At 55.4% G+C, this 22,775-nt stretch overlaps 9 protein-coding genes and 1 non-coding gene across 10 annotated transcripts; 4 read left to right on the top strand and 6 right to left on the bottom strand.

The window, feature by feature from the left end:
* Nucleotides 1–249: 249 nt before the first annotated feature.
* BO82DRAFT_354361 (MFS general substrate transporter) lies at nucleotides 250–2,597 on the bottom strand. The gene is made up of 10 exons (XM_025635187.1): nucleotides 2,417–2,597; nucleotides 2,221–2,357; nucleotides 2,081–2,163; nucleotides 1,922–2,019; nucleotides 1,752–1,872; nucleotides 1,322–1,691; nucleotides 1,129–1,259; nucleotides 740–1,073; nucleotides 566–671; nucleotides 250–513 (listed from the first exon to the last, which is right to left on the bottom strand). The coding sequence occupies exons 1-10, from the start codon at nucleotides 2,508–2,510 to the stop codon at nucleotides 440–442; spliced, it is 1,548 nt and encodes a 515-aa protein (XP_025491819.1). The 5' UTR covers nucleotides 2,511–2,597; the 3' UTR covers nucleotides 250–439.
* A 389-nt stretch (nucleotides 2,598–2,986) lies between these two features.
* BO82DRAFT_354360 (putative glutamine synthetase) lies at nucleotides 2,987–4,633 on the top strand. Its single transcript, XM_025635186.1, has one exon. The coding sequence runs from the start codon at nucleotides 3,115–3,117 to the stop codon at nucleotides 4,471–4,473; it is 1,359 nt and encodes a 452-aa protein (XP_025491818.1). The 5' UTR covers nucleotides 2,987–3,114; the 3' UTR covers nucleotides 4,474–4,633.
* Nucleotides 4,634–4,896: 263 nt separating this feature from the next.
* On the top strand, nucleotides 4,897–4,967 carry BO82DRAFT_t180. The gene has a single exon. It is a non-coding gene; the product is annotated as a tRNA-Gly (tRNA).
* Nucleotides 4,968–5,282: 315 nt separating this feature from the next.
* BO82DRAFT_310142 (GNAT family N-acetyltransferase) lies at nucleotides 5,283–6,080 on the bottom strand (the record flags this gene model as incomplete). The annotated part of the gene is made up of 1 exon (XM_025632368.1): nucleotides 5,283–6,080. A coding segment is annotated over exon 1 (687 nt), but the record flags the coding sequence as incomplete, so codon positions are not given.
* Nucleotides 6,081–6,557: 477 nt separating this feature from the next.
* Nucleotides 6,558–7,152, top strand: BO82DRAFT_432283 (uncharacterized protein; the record flags this gene model as incomplete). Its single annotated transcript, XM_025640780.1, has 2 exons — nucleotides 6,558–6,738; nucleotides 6,798–7,152. 2 exons carry the CDS (start codon nucleotides 6,558–6,560, stop codon nucleotides 6,941–6,943), a joined length of 327 nt encoding a protein of 108 aa, XP_025491816.1. The 3' UTR covers nucleotides 6,944–7,152.
* A 539-nt stretch (nucleotides 7,153–7,691) lies between these two features.
* BO82DRAFT_402141 (uncharacterized protein) lies at nucleotides 7,692–8,324 on the bottom strand (the record flags this gene model as incomplete). Its single annotated transcript, XM_025639305.1, has 1 exon — nucleotides 7,692–8,324. One exon carries the CDS (start codon nucleotides 8,322–8,324, stop codon nucleotides 7,692–7,694), a length of 633 nt encoding a protein of 210 aa, XP_025491815.1.
* Nucleotides 8,325–9,025: 701 nt separating this feature from the next.
* On the bottom strand, nucleotides 9,026–9,931 carry BO82DRAFT_283567 (DUF3632 domain-containing protein; the record flags this gene model as incomplete). The annotated part of the gene is made up of 1 exon (XM_025631424.1): nucleotides 9,026–9,931. One exon carries the CDS (start codon nucleotides 9,929–9,931, stop codon nucleotides 9,026–9,028), a length of 906 nt encoding a protein of 301 aa, XP_025491814.1.
* Nucleotides 9,932–12,668: 2,737 nt separating this feature from the next.
* Nucleotides 12,669–14,935, bottom strand: BO82DRAFT_354359 (uncharacterized protein). Its single transcript, XM_025635185.1, has 2 exons — nucleotides 13,227–14,935; nucleotides 12,669–13,139 (listed from the first exon to the last, which is right to left on the bottom strand). Exons 1-2 carry the CDS (start codon nucleotides 14,835–14,837, stop codon nucleotides 13,011–13,013), a joined length of 1,740 nt encoding a protein of 579 aa, XP_025491813.1. The 5' UTR covers nucleotides 14,838–14,935; the 3' UTR covers nucleotides 12,669–13,010.
* Nucleotides 14,936–15,908: 973 nt separating this feature from the next.
* BO82DRAFT_354358 (cell wall cysteine-rich protein) lies at nucleotides 15,909–18,109 on the top strand. Its single transcript, XM_025635184.1, has one exon. It carries the CDS (start codon nucleotides 15,953–15,955, stop codon nucleotides 17,999–18,001), a length of 2,049 nt encoding a protein of 682 aa, XP_025491812.1. The 5' UTR covers nucleotides 15,909–15,952; the 3' UTR covers nucleotides 18,002–18,109.
* A 1,372-nt stretch (nucleotides 18,110–19,481) lies between these two features.
* BO82DRAFT_383458 (alpha-mannosyltransferase) lies at nucleotides 19,482–21,570 on the bottom strand (the record flags this gene model as incomplete). Its single annotated transcript, XM_025638017.1, has 3 exons — nucleotides 19,482–19,957; nucleotides 20,055–21,039; nucleotides 21,502–21,570. The coding sequence occupies 3 exons, from the start codon at nucleotides 21,568–21,570 to the stop codon at nucleotides 19,482–19,484; spliced, it is 1,530 nt and encodes a 509-aa protein (XP_025491811.1).
* Nucleotides 21,571–22,775: the final 1,205 nt, after the last annotated feature.

Raw genomic sequence — 22,775 nt, 5'->3', positions numbered from 1 at the left:
CCCCCCCCCCCCCCCCCTTTTTTTTTTCCCTGTTGCCGTTCCTTTCCCAAGAAAGTCTAAATATGATATGATGTACAGTACTCATGTAAGAGAAATTCAAGATTCGAACCATGGAAAACCAGCCCGACTCCGCGGGTAGATCCAGATCGACCAATCATCATGAGCCAAATGGGGGACGGCCGATCTTTTCCATTCCTTCGGTTACTTACACGGTTCGTGTCGAGTCTATCGACTCCGTAGAAGAAATTTCACAGTTCTAGCCCAGGAAGCGGTGTAGAATTTTTTCTTTTTTCCTGAAATTAAAGGATTATGCTTTTGTGACTCGACCTTCATAGCTGTTGACAATTTGACATTACATATTACTCGTACCCGGTACTTCAGGTTATCTCCCACTGAGACGATATCCATACTTGGGGGGACTGGGTTAGAGGGAAGCCCCTCACGCCTCGACCTTCTCCTTCCTCGGAAACAGCACGATCACACCCACAATTGCGGAGAGGATTAGAGCGGATGCTATGCTCATGTCAGAGCTACCCATAGGAAGGACATGGGGGGGGGGGCATACCAGGAATAATCCGATAAGCCTCAATGAAACTCTCCTGCACGGCCACCTGAATGCCCCGCGGCAACGTGCTGGTGAAATTGTAATCGTGGACGATATGCTCGATCAACTAACCCCCATTGCATTTGAGTTAGCAATCCCATCTCGTTCATGCACCCAGTGGAAGAAGGAACATACCTCCCGCTTCCCCGCCACCTCCCCCAACCCCACGGCCACCCGCGCCCGAAACACCCACTGCAGCGCGGCGGCGCTGACGCTCGTCCCCACGATCTGGCCCACCTGCTGCGCAAGATGGTACACGGCGATGGCGCTGGCGAGCTGCGCAGCGGGCGCCCGGATCGTCAGCGCGATGAACTGCGCCGACAGGAAGAGTCCGCCGCCGAGGCCCCACGGGAAGCAGTACAGGACCTCCAGGGGTTGGATGCCGTGTAGCCAGCGGAGGACCATTAGGGTTAGTGAGACAACTGTGATGAGGATGGCGATGAGGGACAGTTTGCGGGATTGCAGGTTTCTGTTGTCTTTTGTTAGGGTTGTTGGGACGTGAGAGTGGTGCTGTGGGTGCTCACCTGCTGAGGGCTTTGCCGGCGATGATGGAGCCGGAGATCAGGCCGAGGGCTGCGGGCCAGATGCGAATTGCGATGGCGGAGTTGGAGAGGTGGTCGATTCGGGAGAGGTAGGCGGGGAGATTATTCAGGATCTGTGGACATTCTTAGAGTCGGTTTTGAAAGGACTGGTGGCAGGGACTGGGGATAGACTCACAGTGGTGACGGTGGCGAAGTAGATAACCTGGCCGCCGAAGATGGCCCCGAGCCCCGGGGAACAGACAATCGAAGGGGGGATGACGGGGTGGTTGGTCCCAAACCGCTCAATCAACACGAACACCACGAGAAAGACCCCCGAGACGGCTAGCAAAGCTGGAGTCTGAGATGAGAGGTATGCGATTCCCCCCTCGGTGGTGGCTAGGATGAAAGACGTGACCAGGATGAAAAAGCTGGCCACTCCCAAGTAATCGAAGTGCCCCAGGCTCAGATGTTTGCCCGAGTGTGTTTCAGCGGCCGGGGTGGTAGAGAACTGCCACTGCGCGAGAGCCAGACAGAGCATCGCAATGGGGGTTTGACCGATCAAAGACCTGAGTATCACCGTCAGTCCAGTCACTGTGGTTTGATTCAGCCCAAAGCTCAGCGCTCACCATCTCCAGCCGACCAGGTCGGCGACCAGCGCCCCCAGAGGTCCTCCACAGCCCTGCCCGACGATACCGGCTGCGATGATGTAGCTCCGCACTGATGCGACTTCCGTGATGTCGAACATTTCTTGGTCTCCCGTCAGCATTGCCCTTGTCCCCCGATATAGCGAACTTACCGTTCACCAGGACGGAGAGGAGATCGGTCATGCCTGCACCCCCCATCCCTGAGATCAAGCGACCCAAGACAAAGGGCCAGAGAGTATCGGAGATGCCACTGTGGAATCCGCATGAGCTATGGGCCAGAACGAATCACAAAGTCTCGTTGAACGACGTACGAGATCAAACATCCCACCGCGAATAGGCCGTATGCCGAAAGAAGGAATCGCCGACAACCGTAGATGTCGCTCAGGAAGCCATACTAGATCGATTGTTGTCAGCCTCCATTCTTGGTAATTGACTTGCAAGGGGTACGAACCACCGGCAATGCGATGCAAAATCCCACATTGTAAATCACCAGCAGCAGCGACGCACTGGACGGGGAATGCAGCGACGAGGCGATCTCGCCTTGAGTGGCCAACAGAATGGACTTATCTGCGCTCGCGAGGAAGACACCTGCATTACGATGTCCGGTCAGCTTCCAAGAGTGCACGACAAATTCAGACATCACCCACCAACTAGTCCCGCCAAAATCCTACTGAAGTAGGCTTTGCCGGTCGGTCGCGGCTGGTCGCCCTTGCTCAACAACGGAGTCTGTTCGTGCGCCATGCTGGTGTGAATGCGACCAGAATCAAAACCATTGAGAAACAGAACTGAGCACAGACGGAATGACGTCCGAATTATCACTGCGCCGTCTGAGCTCCAGAATTGCGTCGGGCAAGGCTCGGTGGCCTCAAGCAGAGAAAGTTAGGGTACATCAACTGGATTGCTCCTAAACGGAAATGGGCAATGCACCGGACGATCGTCAAGCCCCTTCATGCAGCCAAGACAATAGTTCATGATTACTGTGTCACAATTCTGTCACAATCGGTGTCACACTGTCAATCTGGGACACGAATCCTCCGATTGTTTACCGCTAAGGCAGACAGCCCCACCGAAGTGGATCGATCGCGATACAGCTGGACAACAGCCGATCCTCGATACTCCGTACATGCCGCATACACTGTCGATCTGCAGCTAAAGGGGCCGTGTCTGATGCACTCTGCAGAAACATTCACATTCACTCAGGACCATGCACTCTCACTCACGGACTTACTGAGGATAATCCTATTATAAGCTCAAAGGGTCTTCTGACAGACGATCTTCATCTTGCACTTGACTTTGCAGTAATTTCCACGATTAATCCGCCTCCCACAGGCCTCTCCAACACAAAATGAATTTCTTGCCGCGGTCACTGATCACCCCGCCCGCGACGGCGACAACCACACCCTCACCCGCCGCCGAGATTCTCGCGCAGTTCCGACAAGAACACCCGGACATCAAATTCCTGCGCTGGCAATGGCAGGACTACTCAGGCGTCCAGCGGGCCCGCGTGGTCCTGCTGGACACCGCCATCGCCCAACTGGCCGAAGGCAAGCCCATGAAAGCGACCGGGCTGGCGCTGACCTGCTCCGTCGACAACCACCTCATCCCCGGCACCCCGACGGATGCGCAATTCTGGCTCGTGCCGGACTGGACGACGCTGCATCCGACCATCAGCCCCGGCAGCGCGCAGGTCCTCTGCTCGCTGGATTACACCCTGCCCGGGCAACCGATGACGCAGGCGCTCTGTCCGCGTCACACACTCTCTCGGGTGCTCGAGCTGGCGCAGACGCGGTGGGACCTCTCCTTCCTCGTCGGATTTGAAGTCGAGTTCGTGATCATGAAGCCGCACCCCGAGACGGGCAAGCTGGAGCGCTACAGCCAGGGATGGGGCCTCTTCTCCGTTGCCGGGTTGCGCGACCCGTGCTACACGCACATCGAGCAGTGCGTGCTGCGGCTGCAGGCGCGCGGGGTCGACATCCAGGCGATCCACACCGAGGGCGTGCGGGGCCAGTACGAGTTCGCGCTGGGGCCCAAACCGCCCATGCAAGCGGTCGACCAGCTGCTGCTGGTGCACAGCTACCTGAAGGACACCTTCGCGCCGCTGGGGTGCCTCGTCACCATGGTCCCCAAGCCCGTGGCCGGCGACCCGCTGGCCAACGGCCAACACACCCATCTCTCGCTGCAGCCGACCCCCGCGCCGGACCGCGAGGCCGCCTTTCTCGCCGGCATGCTGAAGCGGCTCCCCGCGCTGTGCGCCTTCTGTCTGCCTCAGGATGTCTCGTACGAGCGGCTGAAGCCCTTCGTCGGCGGCGCCGATGCCGTGGGCTGGGGCACTGAGTGTCGGCTCACCCCGGTCCGCAAGCTCGAGCCCGGCCGCTGGGAGATTCGGTGTGTAGATGCCATGGCTAATATGTATCTCACGCTGGCGGCGGTGATCGGGGCCGGGTTGCTGGGGTTGGAGGGCCGGGAACCGTTGGTCTGGCCGGATCTGGGGGATCCGGTGAATGCAAACGTGGACCCTGGGGAGCCGCTGCCCAAGAGGATGGAGGAGGCGTTGGATGTGCTGCACGCGGATGCGGGGGGACTGGCGAACGCGATCGGGAGGAGGATTATTGATCTGTATGTGGCGACGAAACGATTCGAGGTGGCTTCGCTGGCGAAGCTGGATCCGGAGGAGGTGAGGGGCTTGTTTGTGGAGTTGTACTAGATGACGCGGGCCGTCTTTTTCTTCTGGTAGAGAATATACTTGTATAGTAATGGTTAACTGTGTTTCGTTGTGGTGATTGTGCTGTTGTGGAAGTGGACTTGGACCATCAGACGACAGCAGCGTAGAGCCGGCCTTGTGGTTGCCGCAGAACATATAGCACGAACCCGCAATACTTTCATTTCCAAGAAAAGTGTCCTGCCTTGCCAACAATTAGCACACAATGAGGTCAAATATGCGAAAGAAGGATAGTTCTATATTCCATCTTGCTTCCCCCCCCATTTCGCCTTCATTTTCTTACTAGTTTCGTAATCTCTTCACCTTCTTGGACTTTGCGGCCTGAGGCTTTGACCCTCGGCTCATTTACTAGTAGTATGTTATGTCAGGTGTATAGCGCAAACTTGATTGAGATATACCAAGAAACTAGCATCATTGGTCTAGTGGTAGAATTCATCGTTGCCATCGATGAGGCCCGTGTTCGATTCACGGATGATGCACTCACTTTTTGTGTTTTTCTTTTTGGCTTCTTGCGGGACTGAGATAACCAGCCGCATGACTGTCACCGCTTGTTCCCGCATACCCAAATCACTACTTCTTTTCGCATGTGGTCTCCAGCCAGTAAGAACGAAAGTAGCCTCAATCTCCTGGCAGCCGATGTACATACAGTCCACTCCTCCGCCCATCTTCCACCCCACTACATTTCCAACCCCTACCCCCTACCCCCCACCTCCCCCTCCCCCAAGAATCAAACCGAAGAACCCCCACCCTTACCTAGTACCCTCCTCAACAACAAACTCCCACTCCACCTCCCCAGGCTCCTTCCAATACCCCGTGCCACTCCGCCGAAACCCCAACTTCTCCAACGCCCTCGCACTGCGCGCATTCGGCCGCTCCGTCTCGGCGATAAACCGCCGCACGCCCCGCGCCGCCACCGCCCACCGCATCACCGCCGCCGCCGCCTCCGCCGCAATCCCTCTGCCCCAATGCTCCGGGGACACCCCGTAGCGCACCTCGACCATCTCGTTCCACGGCGGAAGCGGCGCGTCCCCGGCCTCGCGGGGGGGGATCGAGGTCGTCGTGCCGTCGCGGACGCCGGCGTAGCCTATCCATTCGATGGCATCGAGATCATCATCATTGGTGGGTAGATTGTTGAATTTCTCGCCGGTTAGGATGGTGATCTCATTGCTGGAGCTTTCCGCTGGGATGGGGAGCGTTGGCGGACGCAGCCCCACGGCGCAGTCGCCCATCCCGCGGACGTGCCAGCAGCGCGCGATGTCGCGGGTTCGAATCACCTCCCGGGTTTCGGGGTCGGTCCAGTGCCGGACCGGGAAGTGGGCGCCGAAGCCCATTGTGCAGAATTCGGGGTTGGCGTGCAGGGAGGCGTAGAGTTTGCGGTAGGTGGGGGAGGAAATGGCGATGGGGGTGGGGAGGATGATGAGTCGGGGGGTTAGGATGGCGAAGGGGGCCCAGGGGAACGTGGGAACTTCCGTGGTGTTCATTTTGGGGTTGGTTTTGATGGGTTTGGGTGGATGTCAGTTATAGGGTACTCCTGTAACTACCAGGTAGTTGATGCAGGTTGATGGAAAGAGACTCGAGGAGAGCCCGGCTAAACAAGGGTTGTTTTCTGGAAACCAGCCTAATGCGGGTTAGTGGGGGTTCGGGGGACGGGCCGGCCAACAAAGTGTCAGTTGTCTGTCACTTCTTGTGTAGGTCACTGTGGTTCACAGCCTGGAGGGGGAAGCTGTTTGCAGTCGGACTCTTGCTGCCTCCATGCCGCGCGTTCCGAGCCGTCCATCAGGCCTCATTCGGCGTTGCAACCACCAAACATCCCCGCGATGACGTCAACCAGGCCAAATGGGCAGCGGAAAAAACAGCAGCCGGGGACATCATCCCATATCTTTACCTAAGCCAGCATGTTATCTGATTTACGTCATGTTCCCGATACTCCTTACGCGTATAAAGAAAGCGTGAGATGGCAGGTCGAACACCCAGCTAGCCAAGAAATCTTAATCTCAAACCTTACAACACCTACCTCAACCCGAAGCTCTCTGCAATAAGCTACACCTTACACTATACCAACCACCACAATGTCGAGTTTCCTCCACAAAGCCGAAGACGCCCTGCACCTGCACCACAACAAACACCCCTCCCAGGACAACCACCACGCGCAAACACCCGAACAACCACAGCAGCAACACTCCCACGCCCACCAGCAACAAGAACCCCACGATCCCAGGGCCCCAGCACCGCCAGCCGTACCCCACGAAGGTACGACATGATCCCCTCGCTCCTCTACTCGCCCAGCTAACCTCCAATAATATATCCAGGCACCCACCACGACCACCACGGCAAACGCGACTCCCACCACCCCAGCCCCGCCGAGATCGCCCGCGCGGACTTCATGGCCGACCGGCAGTACGACCGGATCCTGAAGTCGCCCGACCACGGCGCGGGGATCGGGTTTGAGATGTGAGAAACCGGGGAAAGAAGAGATAGAGAGGGCGTCAACGAAGAGGAAAGCGAGTCTTTGAGTGTGAAATATGAATAATGGATAATGAATGGAATACTATGTTTTCTTGTGTTGTGGTTGTACGGATTGTCTTGGCGGGCGAGCTTGGGGCTTTGGGGGTGAGTTAGTAATCACTTTATTGGGGACAAGCTCCGCCAAGTCGGGATTGTTTGGGCAGTTGGTAGGGATGGGGTGGGGTGGGGTGTATTCATTCCAAGTTGTTCGCTTGAATGTAGAGATAGTGTAGCTAGTACTTCGTATATTGTCTATTGTTTGTTTGGATATTACTGGGTTATACGGTTGGATGAACTGTGTAACCATCCTTACTAGAGTGTTCAAGATACCATCTGCGATAGCGACATTAGAAGATAGAAGAGGAAAAGAGAGAAACATTGAAGAAAAAGAAAAAAAAAAAAAAATCTCATTCTCAACTATACATATGTACAGAGATACACAATATGAACTGCAATGAAGTTAGACAGACACCCAGTGCGTTTACCCAAATACCCACACACACTGTACTTCCCTCTTCCAGGGGATTTCCAAGAACTTCTGACCCACCAATGCAAAATCCTTTCTCAGCTGGGGGCGTGCAATCCAGGCACGCTCCATACCTTGGCCGGCCAGCCACCTCTTTCGACTACAAACACAGACACAGACATATCACATTCACCACAAACTCCACCCACCTTCACGGCCGACCCCACAAGCATCAAATCGTCATCGCCCGGTGCGGCAAACAATATTCCGCGGTGGCGCGCCACCGCCCGTCCGCGGAGCGCCGATTACACGGCAACTCGAACTCCTGGAGGGAGGTCTCGCAGATGCGCTCGGGGGTGCGCGCGAAGCTGCGGAACTGGGCCAAGAACTGGTGGATCCAGGGCGCGTCGGTTCGGGTGTCGAAGGAGGTCTTCGCGTCCAGGCCGCGGAGCCCCAGCGCCCAGAAGCCGTACTGCGGGTGGTGGACGTAGAACCGGACCCAGTCGCCCTGGATGATGCCCGCGAAGGAGAAGCGCGGGTGCCGCGCGTCGTTGTGCGGCCACATCGACAGCAGGAACGGCCAGTCCGGGCTCTTGAAGGCGCTCTGGCCGCCGATCAGCGTCAGGTGCGTCCCCGTGCACGCGCTGTGCACCGTCAGCCAGTCGTAGCCGCACCCCTCGTACTGCCCGCCATGCGCCTTCGAGCTGTGCACCGGCTCCGGGCTGCCCGTTTTGATCACGAACCCCTCATGCGGCGGGAAGTACTGCCTGACGAGGGACTCCCAGGCGGACCGCGGGGAGGAGTTCTGATGCCGGTAGGCCCAGTAGCCGTAGTGCGGGGTGCGTGTGAGCCCGTAGCATTCCATCTTGCCGGATCCTGGATGGTTGGGTTCCTGTGGGGATCTGGTTGTGGTTGTGGTTGTAGCTGACGGCTATGTGTGTTCGTGGGAGGTAGTGTTAGCCCGAGAGAAGTAGTTCAGAGAAGGGGGTCACCGTCTGTTTGCTTGTTCTTGTTCTTGGAGAACTGGGGTTATGGTTGGATTTTTCGCGCGCAGGACTACCGTCACGGTGGGTTTACAAGGTTGTTCGTATGCCATAGGCGTTGCGAGTAATGAGTTGATCAGAGCTGGGAAAGGGAAAGGGACGGAAGGACCTGGGGTCAATGAAATATTTATAAGCTTAGGGAGGTAGAGCTTAAAGATTGATCTGTCCTTCTTTGTTGCCATTGATCTTGTCGGCCTCGCAAGGATTTGTGGTTGTGTGAATTGAGGCTTACCGTGGCTTTGAGGTATAGCGGAGATCTCCAGCTATCAGCGTTGGGAGTGATAAAGCCTCTTTTCAAGGTGGATTGTGGACGAAGATGTTTGTATGAATCAGCTGGTTAAGACAAAAGTATCTTTTATTAGGTGTTATTGATGGAATTCCCTTCATTCAGGATATGAAAACGGCGATGATGGAGTCACTTATGTTTTGCATGGGTGTTGGACATGCGGACAGAGGTGTGGAGGGGAGAGAGAGGGATTCTTTGTTCCACGGAGTGACTCCACCCAACACACAATGCCATTGTTCATTGTGCACGCTCGGCCTCGTCCATCGCCGCCAATGCATCTTTCATTAGCGCCTGCGTACTTCGCCGCACCAAGTGCACCCCGAAGGAATTGATCGCATTTTTCCAGCCGGCCCAGCGCGCTCGGTCGAAAGCTTTTGGCTGTTCAGACTCCGGCTCATCCACTTGAAACCCGGCCACGCAGGTGTCCCACATGGGATTCCCTGCGAGGGCGAACCAGAAGCAAGCGGCGCGGACGGCCTCTTCCTCCAGCGCGTTGACGTCTGCATTCTCCAACGCGCGGACGCACAGCCTGAACCCTAACCGGGTGAAGTCCATGCGATGGCCGAGGCGCGGGATGCAATTCGTCAGCTGGGCGATGAAGGCGTTGCGATTCTCCCACTCCTGCACTTCCTGCGGCGGGTAGTCCCGGCAGTGATCCCCGCAGGGCGCGCGGTTCTGCATCCCCGTGCACCGGCACGTCGGGAACCCCTTGAACATGGCCAGCGGGGCGAATGAGAACCGGTGGTTGATGTACTCGCGCAGGCAGGGGAGATCGAGCCACATCCGGTCAGAGAAGGCGACTTTCACGATGCCACCGCGCGTGACCGACTCGGGGACCGCCTTCCGTTGCAGCCTCGCGACCAGTTGCAACAGTTTGATCTGCTCGTCGGCAGGGAGGAGATAGGCGAGCTCGCAGATCGACTGCATCGTGTGGAAGGCATGCTGCTGGTTCAGCCGGTCCCGCACGTAGGTCCGGTTGGAATCCCGCCGCTGCTGGAACTGGCTGTTGCGCTCCCGGAGGAGTTCCTGGATGGCCTCCTCTGGGGTCTTGTCGGGGTTGTTAACCAGCGCGTGGATGATCCAGAACTCCCGGCGTGCCATGAGCCGCGCCCCATAGCCGAGCTCCCGGACTCGACCTGCCATAATTCCGTCCATGATGTCAGTTGTAGCAGAGGTTGGTGATGGAAGACTCAATAGGGGGTAAGCTTACCGTATCAGGATTGGAAGGTTGAAGGTTGAAGCATTGAATAGTGATAGCGGTGAGTGGTTTATATAGTCGTCTCCATCCTCGGTGTCCTCGATGCGGTGTAGAGAAATCCGATAAAGGGGAAGTCTATCTTTGTTGTCTGCACTGGATTGGAGAAAGTCTTCACTCTGTCGCGGAGTACCCCTCTCATAGATGGCTAGACAAAAGACAGGTAACGTGAAGTATACCTACTTAAGGTCTTTGTACGGTGGAGACTTGGCCATTTGAGTGCACCCAGAACAACTCTGGATCAGAGCTGCTGTCCAGTGTAGGGCGCTCAAGAGGGAACAGTGCTTGTTTCTGGGGCTGGGAAAGAGTGGGACGAGGAGGAGCAATCTTAGGTTAGCGTGTGGGGTTGTCGTCGTGCACCACGTATTGTATCACGATGTTTAATGCTTGATCGACCATTTCTGCGACTAGCCACGAAGAAAGCACGCGCTGTATGTTACGTGGTCCCTCCCGGGTTCTAGGCACGTGGCATACAGACCGATCTCTTGGCTCTGTGCTCACGCTCCACTGCGGGCTCGTCAGAATGGACCCTAGCATGACAGGCTGCAGCCTTGGAGCGACTACGGACAACGTAGGACATTATTTTTCGAGCGATCAACAAGATATTGCATTAGCGTGGGCACTGGAGCAATCCACAGAACTCCCGATGACGCACGGTCCTGGTTGCGGTTATGGCCTCTGATCCATTCTGACTCCTAGTGAATGCCAGCCATAGTCCGAGTGACATTCACCTTGGATCCTTGGATTAGTTGTTCTGTCCTGATGAAGCGCAAATTTTCCTCGTCGAGGTTTCTCAGGCAATTCCCCTGATCGACTGTGAGCATTGGTCGATGCGGCGAGAGGAGCTTTCAGGCACAAGTCACATGAGCGCTGAAATGGATAAGCACTCGTGAGAAACTCGCCGATATCTTGATGATATCATCCGCGAGATTCAAATAGAATGCCCCTTTCTCGGATATGCGAGTGCTTCTTCCACTTGGAATATGAGGTTGGGGTCTGGACGCTCTGAAGAGGAGGACGAGAATTCGAAACTACGTCTATACCTAATCGATGACCTTCCTAGGCTGGAAGACATTGTGGTGTCAACGTAAATTGAAAGTTACAACCTTAGATATCACCTCGTCAATCAGATTGCGAATAACCATTCAAGAATCTACGACATTCAAGGCATTGAAGAGTGCCGTGCATATTCACAATCATAAGCTGCAGATGTCGGCACCCTCTGTGGCCACGAGTACAAGTCTCCGATCTTAATATCCAGTCCCAATGGGGCAGTGCCTTCTGGATAGCCTACAAGAGTCACAAGTAAAGTCCACTTGTTGAGCAGAAATGATCTCATATATGCTATATAACATGATGGGTGCAGTAAGTTTCACAGCCAGATCTGCGTTGCTATTTGGTAGTACTTCCAGCAGTAGAGCGCGGAGAATGGTCACCGAGGGTATCTGCAATCCAAGGTAAGGAGTAGGGCCATGATGGGAATTTTGCTCAGTTCGGGGCTACCGTACTACTAGTACATTTCAACCGTGGATACTCGGGAAAATGCGTGAGGAGTGAGACGATGTAAAAAATGAGTACCTTAGTAGAGCCGTCCATAGAACACGATCCAGGATGCAATCAGCATCAGTAACATAGTAGTTTAGCTAGTTCTTGTAGACTCCTCCGACCGGGCCAGCAGAATGACCGCTTATTCTCCTGATTCTGTCTCGAACACTTCCGGTACAGAGCCTTGATATTGTACATCTCAGAGCACAGAAGAAGTGGATTGGGCAGTCTACATGCGGTGGATCGACACTCTGGTGAGCAACATTGTTTTATTATTTTTCTTTTAACAATATCTATTACCACTTCTCGCGAGGACGAAGGCCTCCAAGCTCTAATAGCCACGGTCGCGATCAACAGATGCTGATTCGAAGGTAGACGTCACCTCCTACCCGGCCGGCGATCTCCGCAGTGCAATCCGATGCAGCTCGAGGACCGAGCGACAGGGTGATCTGCAGTCAGGTTTTCAGGACAGCTCCCGCACTAGTCGAAGAAAAGGGCAAGAGGGTTGTAGATCGATCGCTTCTAGCTCCGTGATTGGCCTTTTACAGCAGCTGTGGAAGAAAGATCGAAAAAGCAACACCATCTCTCAGCTCCACATCTTCCCCAGCGAGTGTGCAGCTCCTCAGCAAGCCCATGTCTCAAACTGCGGTATAATTCCGGGCGATTTCGCCTAAAGCTCGGTGGGGTAGGATCTTCCGACTGGGGCTAGGTTCATCTTGCAGGTCAATGAGGCTTTTTATCGGTTCTGGACATTCTCCATATATGTCTCCATACAAACCTGACCGACGGTAGAGGTAGTTACGGGAATTACCTCTTTACCCAGTCCAGTGATGGGCAAAATGACAGCTTGCAAACCATGTTTTGTTATGGAAAAGACGGGCCGGTGCCGAAACGTACCAGATCTCATTACTAGCTCCAGATACAATGAACAGCGGTGAACACTGAGAACCTTCGATTGTGGATACTAACCGAGCACCAAAAAAAAAAAAAAAAAAGTCGGCTTCGGCAATCGATGTCTTCCTGAAAGGTAAAACTTAACCTAGAATCAATTGTAGAGCTACGTATCGCTCATACGCACTCCTCCTGTATGGAAAGAAGGTGACTTTTCCGAGCAAACCGCGCGAACCCCACCGACGATCCTCTTGGCCCCCTTTATCTTTTCAGCTACGGAAGAAGATTCCCGACCAGATTTACTATACCGTCACCGTACCGTACTCGATCTTCCCTGTGTACTGTACGGTGCTTTCCTTGCCCTGCATGTACCTCCAGGCTCCAGGAAGAATTATGGCGATGGCCGGGAGTAATGTCAGAATGTTACAATGGAATCTCACTTTCAGTCTATAAATCCATCAAATTGAAATTCAGGAAGGAATTGGGTCCCTTGGCTTGGAACATGTGGCAAGTATATGTCCTTTAGCATCCTCAGGTGCCAGGAGCTCCCGTCGGAGTGATGCGACCCTTGGCGTAGATAAGATGCTCACCACCGGAGTGAGGGAAGGCAGTATTGACGAGCTGGTAGATATGATCCCATTTGATCATAGCATGGCAGACCTGGTTGGGTTTGGTGGTTAGCACAATGCGACAATCCCAGAAACTTCAAGAACCTCAAAAACTTCAAGGGCATTTAGGGCTACTTACTCCCTTCTCAGGCTCACCGCCGAAGTTCCTCCATCCCACTCCCAAGCAACGGGGATTCAAGGCACATGCTTCAGCACATTCCAGAATCGATTGGCGGTACCACCAGATTTCTTCAACCGCCCCGTTGGTGCGGACATTACATTTGACCTGGAAATCCACACCCCCGAGAGTAAATTGTCGTTGAGAACAAGTGCCGTCGCAGAGACTTCTCCAGCTGTTGCTGCGACACTTCTCATCGACCGACAGCCACTGACCACCAGCCGTGCCACTGCCCACCGACGAGGTCTTATCCTCCAACTCCTTGATCTTCTGCTGGAGGCCTGCCTTTTCGGCTTCATACTGGGACTTGGACTGCTGCAGCTGGTTTTCTCCCTGCTTGCGGATCTCATCCTTCTCCTTCTCACATTGAGAGGTGGCGGCGTCTTTCTCGGATTTGCATTGCAATCGAGCATCATCCACCAACTTCTGAAGCTGATCCTTCTCCGTGGCACACTGAGCGTTGGCGTTGGCGACAGCGCTGTCTTTATCAGCCTGGCACTGCTGCAATTTACTGTCGCCCTGCTGGCGGATTTCATCCTTCTCCTTCTCACATTGAGAGGCGGCGGCGTCTTTCTCGGACTTGGATTGCGACTGAAGCTGATCCTTCTCCGTGGCACATTGGGCGTTGGCGTTGGCGACGGCGCTGTCTTTATCGGCTTGGCACTGCTGCAACTTGCTGTCACCCTGCTGGCGGATTTCATTCTTTTCCTTCTCGCAATCAGAGCTGGCAGCCTCCTTATCCGACTTGCACTGCGCTTCTCCTTCCTGTCGAAGCTGCTCCTTCTCGGTCGCACATTGTTGGCTGGCGCCTGCGAGCGCTGCGGCCTTGTCGGACTCGCATTTCTCTGCGCTAGCGGTGGCGCCGTTGGCGAGTTCAGCCTTCTCAGCTTCGCACTTGGCTTTCTCCTCCCCATGAATCTGCTCTTTCTCAGCCGTGCACTGCTCCAGCGCCGCGGTCTTGTCCGCCTCACATTGGCTTGCCGCGGTGGCGGCCTGCTCTTTGAGTTGAGTCTTCTCGGCTTCGCATTGGGCCTTGGCCCCGGTGAGCGCGCTGGCCTTGTTGCTCTCACACTCCTTCTTCTGTTGCTCCTTCTCCGAGGTACATTGCGCAGCGGCAGTCTCTTTGGCCGCATCGATGAATTCCTTGCAATCCTCCTCCGGATCGGGATCCTCAGGGGTCTCCGCCGACTTGGTCAGGACCATCCAATCCTTTGCCGGCGAATAAGGAGCATAGTCGGTGTTTCCGCTGCCTAGCACGAAGCATTTCTTCCCGGTGCTGTGCCAGGAGGCTCCGGGACAGTCCGGACTCGAACAGAGCTGGGCGCAGTCCTTGGCACTGTTCACCTGTCGGTGCTGCGTGCCCGCGCCACTTTTGCCGGTGAGGTATTGACCACAGGTGAATTCGAAGACGGAATCACCCACGGTCCCTTTTCCGGAGCCTTGGCTTTCAGGACAGCAGAGTTGGTAGTTGGCAGCTCCGACCGTGTTGGAGGATAGACATTTGGAGTTGGAGCCGCTGCTGGCTACCGTAGTGCCTAGCAAGGCGGCAAAAAGGGTGGCTTGGAAAAGCATATCACTGTCGCTCTTTCTGCACGGTAAAAGAGCACAGATATGGAGGTGAACTCAGAGAACAGAAAGATGAATTGGTTGTGGTAAGTGGGGAGGGTAGGGTGTTCGGTGATTACTTTATAGGGACTGAGACAACCATGTCATAGGCTGTGGAAGCCTGCGCGCAATTTCACAAAAGCAAGGCTTTTCCAGTTCGACTTGCCCTAAGATCTCATGGGTCTTCCTCTGCCATCAATTACCAGAGGGCTGATAGTAGACTCCAGTCACATTCATACGACCATCGACAATACACGGACTTCCACAGTCCGTATACTTCAGCTGCTGATCCCTTGGAGATCTCCACATCTGCTGTACGTCTCACGGAGCAATGACCAAATTCGTCAGCTCAGATTAACCGAGGCGATCGATGCGCGCGGAGCATCTCGGGGGTTTGGGCGTTTGGCAGCTAACTCTGTTTAATCAATCGCTAATGAGGGTTTGGCTGGCGCTAAGGCAGGTTCGCTCCGCCCCGGCTGCGATTGACGCCCCACTCCCATGCATTCAATACCCTCGATACCATCAATACACTCCAGACACTCAAAACTTGAGCTGCAGAATCCGAGCGATCACATCTAATTTAGTGTCCATCGTGTCGGGACTTTTTTCCTCCATGCGCGCCCTTTTCTGTCGATCACAGATCACATACTGACGTCTCGTCCCCACTCTGCCTTTTACTCGAAAATGCTACTTCAAGCGGAGCTGACTCTAGTTCAGCACTTCAGCTGAGCCCACAGCTATCCACCTGCTCTTTTGGAGTCGGACTAGTTGATCGGTGTAGGATCTCATCGCCTGTACACAGAGACCAATACATACACCGCCAGCTGCCTATTCCTAGAACCGAAGTGATCGGCATCTGATCCACTTGATTGAGTGGCTAAAGCTGAACTGAGGCGGAGATGCAAATCCGATCAGTATTGATCCAAGAGGACTAGGCGCGGAGAAGCCAAAGAGAATCTGTCGTCGCGGCGAGGAGAGTCGTGGTATAAATACCCTCACTTCCCGATAGCTTTCTGCTTTTCATCACCCTCCTCCTCTCATCCTTTTGTCTCCAACTACCTTTCCCATCACAGCCACACATCATGGCGAAGTTGGGGTCTTTGTTGGCCGTTCTGGTGGCCCTGAGTGCTGCCCAGGTTCAGGCCAAGCTGCCCGGCAAGACCAAGTACACTCTGGATGACATCCGTCCTTTGCAGGACCCTGCCTCTGGCTTGGTCAAGTGTTGTCCCGAGGGAACCGAGTTCGATGGCAAGAACTGTGTCCTGGGTGTTCCCAGCTGCCCGGAAAACTTTGTTCGCAAGGGCGACAAGTGTGTATCGACCATCAAGCCCATCTGTCCCGATGGCAGCGACTACAACGGCAGCATCTGTATCTCGACGGAATTCCCCATCTGTCCTCCTCCCACCGTGCTGAAGGGCAAGACCTGTGTGACTGGCCCCCCGACCTGTCCCTCGGGGCAAGAATACAACGGCAAAGTCTGTCAATCCACCCAGATCCCCGGCTGCCCGGAGAACTACAAGTTCAATGGCAAGTCCTGTGTCAGCACCAAGCAGCCCGAATGTCCTCACGGCATGATCACCTGCGGCGGCAACTGCATCAGCGTCGAGCCTCCAATCTGTCCCGCCGACACCGAGTTCCACGACAACTTCAAGAACTGCGTCTCGACCATCCGCCCCACTTGCGAAGACGGCACTGTCCTCAGCAAGGATGGCCTCTGTGTCGACGAGGCCGGTCCCTCGTGCCCCCCCGACACCACCTTCAACCCCACCACCGGCAAGTGCGTCACCTCCGAGAAGCCTGCCTGCCCTCCCGGCAGTGAGCTCGACCCGGTGAGCAAGAAGTGTGTCATGACCGAGGAAGCCACCTGCCCGCCTGGCAGCGACTTCTCCGCCGATTTCGCCTCCGGCACGGCCCGCTGCTGTCCCTCCGAGATGATTTGGGACGGCGAGGTCTGTGTCTTCGACACCGATGAGACCGGCAAGTGCCCCCCTGGCACCACCAAGGTGGGCCAGCACTGCCAGAAGCAGCCCGTGCGCATCCCGCAATGTCCCCCCGGCTCTAAGCTCGAGCGCAACCGCTGTGTCAGCATTGAGCAGCCCGAATGTCCTCCCGGCCACGTCCTCGAGGCCGGCGTCTGTACCTCGACCGAGCAGCCCGCCTGCCCCCCCGGCCTGACCCTCACCGGTAGCGTGTGTATCTCCACCGAGGAGCCCAACTGCTTGCCCGGCACCCGCCTTGAGGGCACCATCTGCGTCAGCATCGAGCTGCCCGCCTGCGAGGATGGCTTCACCTTCGACGGCGAGAACTGCGTCTCGGAGCTATCCCCCCCCATCTGCCCCGAGGACGGCAGCACCTTCGACGGCGAGGACTGCGTGACGCCGCACTTTCCGACGTGCCCCGACGACACCGTCTTCGACGGCTCCCGCTGCGTCGCCACCAGCACCCCCTCGTGCCCGACGGGCAGCGTCCCCAACGGCTCCGGCGACTGTATCACCACCAGCGTCCCCAAGTGCCCCTCGGGCTCGACCCTGTCCGCCACCGGCGGCTGCATCGTCGGGGTCCCCACGTGCCCCAAGGGCACCCTCTTCGACGGCAAGCAGTGCGTGTCGCGCAAGAACCCGACCTGCCCCGCGGACCACAAGTGGGTGAACGGCAAGTGCATCAGCACGGTGCCGCTGGAGTGCGAGCCGGGCTACCACCTGGTCGACGGCGAGTGCGTCTCCGAAAACCGCCCCGAGTGTCCCCCCGGCACCAGCTTCGACGGCACGACCTGCGTCGGCACCGAGCCCCTCTGTGAGGACGGCCTGGTCTTCGACGGCGAGGAGTGCGCCCACCCCTTGGAGCCCGAGTGTCCCCCTGGCATGCGCTTCAACGGCCGCAAGTGCGTCGCCGAGAGACCGCCCAACTGCTTGCCTGGCACCGTCTTCGTCCCCGCCTCCAAGCTGTGTGTCGCCATCACCCCGCCCGCCTGTCCCCCCGGCCAGGTGTTTAACGGCAAGCAGTGCGCCCTCGAGAGCGGCGACTGTCTCAACTTCGAGTACTGCCCCCCGACCGGCTTCGGGGAACCCGAGTGCCCCGACGGGGCCCTCTACGATCGCCACACCGGCATGTGTGCCGACTGGCTGTACTAGGTTAGGGTGCTTGATGTGTGATGCATGGTTTATGTGGTAGGGATCTTGGGAATGGTGTTGTATTTTAGTGTCTTGTTTAATGAGCAATTTGAATCTCTGCATTTATGCTACTAGTGGATCAAGTAAAACGTAGGATCGTGTGCATGTAGCTAGGTTTATACGTTGAGTCGAAGTGCCGCGCTGTTGGCGGAGGAGCTCTCGTAGACAAAACCAAGTGGATGGATGTTTGGTCTTTCTGCGTCAAGCAAGCTAGATTCAATGTGTGCTATACTCAATTCTGGGTAATTCATACCTTTGTATCCAGTTACTAGTTCACCTTGATGATTCCTTCATAGAGAGGGCCATCATTCCAAGTCCCGAAGACACGCAAAGTACTCTCCAAATTGTCTCTGCGAACAAACAAATAGCGAAAAGACCTTCACCTGAAAGTCTAGTCTGCTGAGTGCCGAAGAAAGACTTAGGGTTGGACTGTCATGATGTCAATCCAGTTCCGACGAGGAACTCGCTTGACCGCTGGTAAGTAGTGTACTGTACTTTTTCCGGTCGGTTCTTTGGGCAGCGACATATGAAATCTCTTAAGGGTAGTGTGATACAAAGAAGCGCACCGGATAGTACTCATGAGGCTAACATGCCAGGTACAGTATACTGTACATACTGTACATCGGTAACAGATCGGCGGGACGAAGTATATTGCATTGAATAATCCCGAACTGCATACACTGCCAGAAAAACGAGGGCACGAACACCCAGAGCCAATGGCTTACTCGAGTGACGGGGAGAATCTAGAGCGTGCTCATGATGTCAATTCGGTTGACGAGGTTTCTCACTCCATTGATGCAAAACAGGGTCCGACCCGTTTTCAGATAGCCACCCATGCAATCTCATGAGGAGATGGTGTGACAATTGCATCCATAACTATAAATTATCCAGAAGGAGTATTCAGCTATGGCGCGTGGAAACGTCCTAATCAAGATCGGAAACTGCGGCAACGGCCCAGCTCCTCTCGCGCACGCAATAGTCACCACCAACTCAAAAGCAATCGAGCGATCTAGAATCCATTCCTCAATCTGGATAAAGATTTGCATCCCCGCGTCCATGGGACGGCCTGCTGGAGAAGATGTCTTCATTGGCCGGCTGAATACTCCGGTGGGGGCAGCGGGCCGAGGATCTTGGCCACTGCCACGCTTATCTGGGCGGCAGCCCGCTCTTCAGACACGCGAAGGATCCCTGGTACCGAGAATCAGTGAACTTGGGTCTGGTCGGAAATGCTATTCCGCGAGAAAGGCTATTAGGAATTGAGTTTGATTCATGGGGAGCTGTTGGTGGTGACGTATTGAACACCCGAGCTGGTGGCCGTGATGGGATTTTACGAACCATCGAAACCCTAAGCTAGGTGGACTATAGCCACATATACGGTACCAGCTTAAACCCTTTGAGCAGATACGTTACGTTCGTAACTCAATTAACATACCCATCCACATTAATCCTCACCAATAGCGCCCACCTCCCTCGCAATCTCCACCATCCCCCCCAGCACCTCCTTCTCCGCGGCGCTGAAAGTCCCGACATGATCCGCCGCCAGACAGCAGACGTTATTTTGCTGCAGCTTCCACGCGCCCACGGCTGTCGCATCCGGCGGTTCCGTGACGAACGCCTCGAACGCCGTCGGCTGCTGGCGCGGGTCGTCCGAGTACTTGTTCGGAAGCAACCACCCGTTGAACCACAGCGGGCGGCCGTCGGTTCCCAGGTGCAGCAGCTGCGGCGCGCATATGCTGAACCGGGGGTCTTCGGGGCTCCCACTCCCGGCATTCTCTTCAGATGCATCCGCAGTCTCATTCCCGATCACTCGAGCACGGTTCACCCGCGCCGTGCCCATGACCGCCGCGGCGCCCTCATGGAATGCGTAATCCGCATCCCCTACGAGCTCCCAGCCCAGCCAGAAGGTTTCTTTATCGCCTGTTGACTCGTTAACCAAGCCCGTCACCCATGCGTAGTAGTATCCTCTTCCTCTCCCAAAAACAAAATAGACAAAAACCAAGGGGGAAAGACAAACCGTAAACCATATCATAAACGCCGACCTTGCCGTTCGCCTTATCGCCGTCGCGATCCGGCCCATTCAGCCGCGTCACCAGCAGCAACGCCACGAAATGCCGCCACTTGTCGACGACCACCACGCCAGACTCCTGCATATGGATGCTCTGGCCCGTCCACATGCGGCTGCGGCGCACCGCCCGCGACAACGGCGGCGGCAGCACCTGCCGCAGCCACGCGCGCTTCTCCCCGGGCATGAGCAGTCGGTCCTTGAAGAAGAGGGCCCCGGTCTCGACGTAGCCGGGATTGTTGAAGAGGTCCGCCGGGTTGGTGAGGAAGAGTGCGTCCGCGTCGATGAAGATCGCTTCGCGGAAGCTAGAGAGAAGAATGGCAAAAGGTTTGGCGGCCCAGCCGCGCAGTGTCCAGCCTTCGTCTTGCACCATTGGTGACAGGTCGCGTGTGATCACGCCGGGGATGGCTTCGAAGGCGTCGCGGGCGTCTTCGCCCAGGTCGTCGTCGCCTAGGTACATGATTTCTACTGGGAGGGTGCAGCCTTGTCGGCGGAGGGATTGCAGGGAGGTTAGTACGTAGGGCGCTTGTTTGTCGCCGGCGGTTAGGACGATACCTCTTCCACCGTTGTGGAATTGCGTGTGTAGCGTGGCGTGCGAGGGGAAGTAGGGGGTCGTCCAGTCGAAGAGACGCGTGGAGAGCTGCGTGTAGAAAGTGCGGAGGGTCTCGTAGCTGTGCATTAGCGTGAGGGTGTCGGTTTGGAGGTCGTGTGCGATGGCGGGGTCGTTCTGGAGGAGCTGGAGGATGTCATCGCGGGTGAGGGGGCCTGTGGCCGTGGGGATGAGGTGGACGGCTTCCCAGGCGTCAAGGAGGGAGCGGAAAACCCGGGCCCGCAGGCCGAGTTCGTGGACTTTGGCTTCACCTGTGCTGGTGATGGGGTTGACGAGGCCTTGCGCCTGGGATGAGTTGGGAAGGAGGGAGAGGAGGTGGGAGAGGTTCTTGATGAAATTCGTGCGGTCAAAGTTGGGCAGGGTGTTGCTGGGGGGAGCTGGGTTGTGTAGGGCTAGTGGGCTTTGAGAGTGGACGTCTGTGATTACAACGCTTGGGTCTTCTCGTTTATATAGAGGATGAGCACAGAGCCCTGCATGGTGGTACTCGATGGTGAGCAGAGTTGCTTTGAAGCAGTATCCTATGAGAAGAACGAGGAGCAGTGCCCTCGACAGGATTGACGCCCGTCGGGTCTGGTTGGGGAAATGCGAGACGGTAAACATTGAACTGAGATTGTGCGGCCGTGAGTAGGATTGATGATGAAACACCGGTTGATTATGGGACAAGATTCTTATAGCACATATCTCAGAGTTGGTCTAGCGTCGAGAGCAAATGCCCATGTCTAGAATGTGGTCTTGACGTCGCAGACTTTCGCATTGATGTGGAACCGCGTGCTCCTCAAAGCCTCATACCGGTCTAGAACGTTGCGCGAATTTCAGCCTCAAGAAAACAAAGAAAGCAAACCGGAACCAGGCGGCCATCCTTATCTGCTTTGGATAGAATGAAATGCCGAAATCAAAATTGCTAAGGTGTGGTGCGATCCAGTGTGCAAATATGGTTCTTAGAGCTCGGGTCAACTCTGAAGCTGGGAGCTGAACTCTGTTAGAAGCATGACAGCACTTCTGACCGGAGTTGGTATTCCACCCAAACTTCATGATGGAGCCTAAAAACCTTGTACAAGCTTAAGCTCTAGTGTTCGGTGCTTGAAAGGAAGTCAATTGATCTTGCCACTGACCCTGACAAACTCAGTGCATTTCTATACCGCCCACTCAAAGATGTCTAGAACAAAGAGAACAGGAGACAGATTTCAGAAAGCGAACCCAGCAAGTAAACTTCATACGAGAAGGAGGTTTGTGAGGTCACCACTTGAGTCACCACTTGGATCAGTCAGTTTGCTGCCCCTGTAGAAACATGCGGCATCGTCTATATAAGAGTCCTGATCACCAGAGCTTCATCTTTCTGCCCGAGACAATAATCAAGTTCATGATAGCTTTCCTCCAAGTCCTTTCAAGATGAAAGTCTACTTCAAGTTGGTGCTCAGCTTTGCTGTGCTGAACCTTCTATCTACACTTGTTGCTGCCGGCCCAGGAGGATGGATACCAAGATCCCGCTACAAGAAACCTACCCTCTTCCAACGACAAACCCCTTTGCCAACGGGCGTAAATCCCACGATGGCCCAGTTCATCATCGGCCAGCAAAACTACGGGACAAGCGTGATGCTCTCAATTTCGGGTTCTAACCTTATTGTCAGTTACCCACAAACTCTAGATTACACATACAATGAGGTGCATGTCTGGATTGGTACAGGCGTCCCCCCCGGTTCTGGACCTGGCCAGTACCCCTACACCAACTCGAATGGGTTCTGTAACTTGAATGGTCCCACTGCTACTTGCACTATTCCTATCTCGAGCATCACCACCAGCAATCCATGCGGAAAGTCCTTCAGTATTGTGACCCATGCGGGACTTGTCTCACCGACTCGTCCACCGGAGACCGGGACTGCCGGTGACAAGACTGGGTTTAGAAGCTGGTGGAAGTATTTCGAATTTACATTTACCTGTTCTTCAACAAGTACAACTACTACTACAATACCAACTACAACTACTACTAGTACAACAACTACTACAGTACCAACAACATCAACTACAACGACAGAAGAACCAACAACTACTAGTACAACAACTAC

This window comes from Aspergillus uvarum (genome assembly GCF_003184745.1).
Source record: "Aspergillus uvarum CBS 121591 unplaced genomic scaffold BO82scaffold_27, whole genome shotgun sequence".
Classification (NCBI taxonomy): domain Eukaryota; kingdom Fungi; phylum Ascomycota; class Eurotiomycetes; order Eurotiales; family Aspergillaceae; genus Aspergillus; species Aspergillus uvarum.
The sequence above is the reverse complement of the archived record's forward strand: the minus strand, read 5'-3'. Positions and strand labels throughout refer to the sequence as shown.